Raw genomic sequence first — 4,443 nt, 5'->3', positions numbered from 1 at the left:
TGTGTGTGTCTGTGAGCAAGAGGGTGTGTGTGTGTGTGTCTGTGAGCAAGAGGGTGTGTGTGTGTGTGTGTGTGAGTAAGAGGGTGTGTGTGTGTGTCTGTGAGCAAGAGGGTGTGTGTGTGTGTGTGTGTGAGTAAGAGGGTGTGTGTGTGTGTATCTGTGAGCAAGAGGGTGTGTGTGTGTGTGTGTCTGTGAGCAAGAGGGTGTGTGTGTGTGTGTGTGTGAGTAAGAGGGTGTGTGTGTGTGTATCTGTGAGCAAGAGGGTGTGTGTGTGTGTCTGTGAGCAAGAGGGTGTGTGTGTGTGTGTCTGTGAGCAAGAGGGTGTGTGTGTGTGTGTGAGCAAGAGGGTGTGTGTGTGTGTGTGTGTGAGCAAGTGGGTGTAAAAAAATAGCCTCTCTCTTCTACTCTCCCATGTTCAATGATATTTAAAGCACAAGGGGTGAGCGCCCTGAAAACTCCATCTTTGAAAACTATTCTATTCAGAAGTGATAGGTTACACTTTAACATGTAGAGCACCAGGACTGAGTGGGAGAGTAGAAAGGGATGGACGGACGGACAAGCACACACACACACACACACACACACACACACACACACACACACACACACACACACACACACACACACACACACACACACACACACACACACACACACACACACACACGCACACACACACACACACACACACACACACAGGGCTTATTAACCGTGGCAAGAGGAGGAAGTTATTGAAGTATTATTCCTCTAGAAGTGTAAAATCAGTAAGCTAAGCGAAATAACTGCAGCTCTCATCTCCCTTCTCTAGAGGCAGAAACCCTCATCTCCATCCATCATGATCAGCTGCCAGGGATGAGCGTGTTCTGCCGGTCTCTCGGAGATAGATGGAGATGGAGCACCAATGAGCACCTGCATCAATCTCACACGCATGTCATCACCATGACAACCCCACTCTGTGACAAGCCCCTGCGCTGGAAATAGAAAGCAGTATCATGACAGACAGGAAGGATGGATGGACTCCGATATCTGCCCGCTGGGTACATTTATGAGGTGCAGATTGTTGAAGTAAAGATAAGCACCCCAGCGCCCCCCCCCCCCCCCCCCCCTCATAAAACACTTTAAAAAGTTCTTCAGTAAAGATATGACACTGTCGGAATACATCAGAGCTGTAGTGTAATTTTGGTTATAATGAAATGGCGAAGGTAGTCTGGTGGGGATCAGATGTAGTAGTGATGGCGAGGGCGTTGGACGGGGGCGTTGAGGCTGTGATGAGAGGAGTCTGATCTAAAGCGTTAGGCTACGGAGAGCTGCTCCGTCTCCTCAAAACAACAGTGGATGACAGTGGGTGGGGGGGGCTACTGACCAGGCAGTCTCACAGCCACCATCCTAACCCTAACCCCGCCCACTATCCTAACCCTAACCTAACCCCCCATCACAGACCTCTCACTCACGCAGAGCTGGTACTGTAGCTCAGTCCTGGACGCTATAACTGAGCCCCACTCAAACCCTGCCCTGCCGCCCCCCTGGTATGGGAACCAGCTAGCAGCCAGCAGAGGAAGGTTTTGATTGGGTGCGGGGGTTGATTGGGTATGAATTTTGATAGCTATCACTGAGCCCATAATGAAGGTCGTTTGCAGACTCTGAGCGCCAGTAAGGTGTGTGTGTGTGTGTGTGTGTGTGGGAGGGGGGCAACCGTCCCACACACAAGTGAGAGGTCAGGATGTTTTATATAACCCTCCAGATCACATGGATCCAGCATGAGCAGAGCGCTTCCTGAGCTCCCGGCCTGGGGGGCTGGTGGGGGGGGGCTCGCTGGTCTCATGACTCGGCCGTGGATTCTGCCCGAGTATTTGGAGAAACAAACAGACTGGGCAGGGGTGATAGAACACACACTGGTGTGATATGAGGCTCTTAAAACCTGTCCTAGCTCCCGCACACACACACACACACACACACAGACACACACATAAAAGCTGTGCCCCTCGCCCTTTGACAATCTCATCTGGCTACTGCTCTGGACACGATGATGGACAAAGAGGAGCGAGAGAAAACAATGATGGTTTGATGATTGTGAGACGGAGTCTGGGAGGTCAGAGGGGAACAGGCTCTGATCGCACACTCTCTCTCTCTCTCCGTCTCACACACACAGCTCTGGGACACACACAGCTCTGGGACACACACAGCTCTGGGACACACACATTCTGCTCTTTAGTGATTGAGGGCACGAGGGGACCGAAAGACAGTTTAATAGGAAACCACCCGAGTGTGAACCGAGTGTCCAGGCCGCTCCTGACCCCGGGGGGGCAGAAGTCTCAGCCAGCTGGAGGGGGGGGGGCGAAGAGAGAGGAGCCCGTGAGTGGACGGTGATGAAACCATGGAGGAGGAGAGGCGGGAGAGAGCAGGAGGAGGAGAGAGGAGGAGAGAGGAGGAGAGGGTTAAAGAGCACTTTGTGTTTTGATGAAGGCAGTCCTCTCGTTGTGGACGTCAAACTCTTCGTTCTCCGAGTCCGTGTTGATGCAGTCGTCCCCCCACACCGTGGGGATCCCGCGGTACGACACCACCCTGCTGCTGCCCCCCCCCAGGCTGAAGCCCCCCCCCAGGCCAAACCCCCCCCGCAGGCCCGCCCCCCCGGCCTCCAGGGACGGCAGCTTGGTCAGCGCGCCCGAGCGTAGCTGCAGCATCACAAAGACGCCGGCGAAGGTGGCCATGATGGCCAGGCAGCTGAACACGGCCAGGGTGACGGGCAGGCTGGAGCCAGGCGACGCCGGGGGCCTGGTGGCTGCGCCCCCCTGACCCGCCACGAAGCTGCCGGGGGACTCGCGCTCCATCTGGTTGAGGTGCAGGCAGGTGGCGGAGGCCGGGTCCAGGTGGCTGTGGGGGGGGCAGGACAGGCAGGCCGGCGGGGTGAGGCTGCTGCAGGTCAGGCAGAGTGGCGGGCAGGGCAGGCACACCGGCGCCGAGGCCGGCTCCACGTAGTTGCCCAGGGTGAAGTTGACAGGCTGGGAGCCCCCCGTGTAGCCCGCCGGACACGCCCGCACACAGCTCTGCTGGAACAGATAGTAGCCGGCACTGCACTCTGGGGAGACAGGAGGGGGTGGGGGGGGATCATTATCTGCTCTGGTACATCAATTATAATATTGATGTACCAGTGGAACATGGCACATTATCATATAAGGAAGTTCCTATCCAAATTAAACTAATGTCTCATCAAACCAATCCTTTTACAGTATATGGGAGTGAAATTCGGGGCCCAATAATTAAACAAGACCACTGCTCATTAATTAATTGATTGATTGGATATTTATTGGACTATTTAATAAAACATATACAGCCCCTGCATCACTCTGAAGAGAAAGAGAGAGGAGAGAGAGAGAGAGAGTGGGAGAGGGAAAGGGAAAGAGAGAGAGAGTGAGAGAGGGAGAGGGAAAGAGAGAGGAGAGAGAGGGAAAGAGAGAGAGAGAGAGAGAGAGAGAGAGAGAGGGAGAGGGAAAGAGAGAGTGGGAGAGGGGAGGGGAGAGAGAGGGAATCACTGATTTATTGAATACGTTAATGGATTTATTGGACTATTCAATGAAACATTACAGCCAGCACACCATCATCATCACTGAACACATTAGCAAACCATTACCCACCAACAGCTGCTAACACACTGCTCACCAAAGGGCGGCTGATGCAAACCTCAGAAAGAATAAGTAATAAATAACAAATAATAAATAACAGTACTCATTAGACATCACTCATAAAAGGCAAGGTTATAATCAAAAGCTTTTTGAAAACTCTCCGCCTGACAGAGAGAACCGCCTCTGACAGCAGAATGAATCTGAAGCTGAGAACAAATCCCTCATGTTCCACAGACTAGATCACCAGAGCTGAGGTGTTCCCTCATGTTCCACAGACTAGAACACCAGAGCTGAGGTGTTCCCTCATGTTCCACAGACTAGAACACCAGAGCTGAGGTGTTCCCTCATGTTCCACAGACTAGAACACCAGAGCTGAGGTGTTCCCTCATGTTCCACAGACTAGAACACCAGAGCTGAGGTGTTCCCTCATGTTCCACAGACTAGATCACCAGAGCTGAGGTGTTCCCTCATGTTCCACAGACTAGAACACCAGAGCTGAGGTGTTCCCTCATGTTCCACAGACTAGATCACCAGAGCTGAGGTGTTCCCTCATGTTCCACAGACTAGAACACCAGAGCTGAGGTGTTCCCTCATGTTCCACAGACTAGAACACCAGAGCTGAGGTGTTCCCTCATGTTCCACAGACTAGATCACCAGAGCTGAGGTGTTCCCTCATGTTCCACAGACTAGAACACCAGAGCTGAGGTGTTCCCTCATGTTCCACAGACTAGAAAACCAGAGCTGAGGTGTTCCCTCATGTTCCACAGACTAGAACACCAAAGCTGAGGTGTTCCCTCATGTTCCACAGACTAGAACACCAGAG

At 52.9% G+C, this 4,443-nt stretch overlaps 1 protein-coding gene across 5 annotated transcripts in view; it reads right to left on the bottom strand.

The window, feature by feature from the left end:
* Nucleotides 1-266: 266 nt before the first annotated feature.
* Nucleotides 267-4,443, bottom strand: part of LOC311308293 (furin-1-like) — a 120,449-nt gene continuing 116,272 nt past the window's right edge. For 4 of the 5 annotated variants that reach the window (XM_084437246.1, XM_084437247.1, XM_084437249.1 and 1 more), the window contains exon 16: nt 267-3,076. In XM_084437246.1, the coding sequence (XP_084293372.1) occupies nt 2,436-3,076 (641 nt within the window). In that variant the 3' untranslated portion in view covers nt 267-2,435. The remainder of the gene's footprint in view (nt 3,077-4,443) is intronic. The other variant, XR_014630428.1, reaches the window with a different exon arrangement.

The sequence above is a fragment of the Borostomias antarcticus genome, assembly GCF_949987555.1.
Source record: "Borostomias antarcticus genome assembly, chromosome: 4".
Taxonomy (NCBI): domain Eukaryota; kingdom Metazoa; phylum Chordata; class Actinopteri; order Stomiiformes; family Stomiidae; genus Borostomias; species Borostomias antarcticus.
The sequence above is the reverse complement of the archived record's forward strand: the minus strand, read 5'-3'. Positions and strand labels throughout refer to the sequence as shown.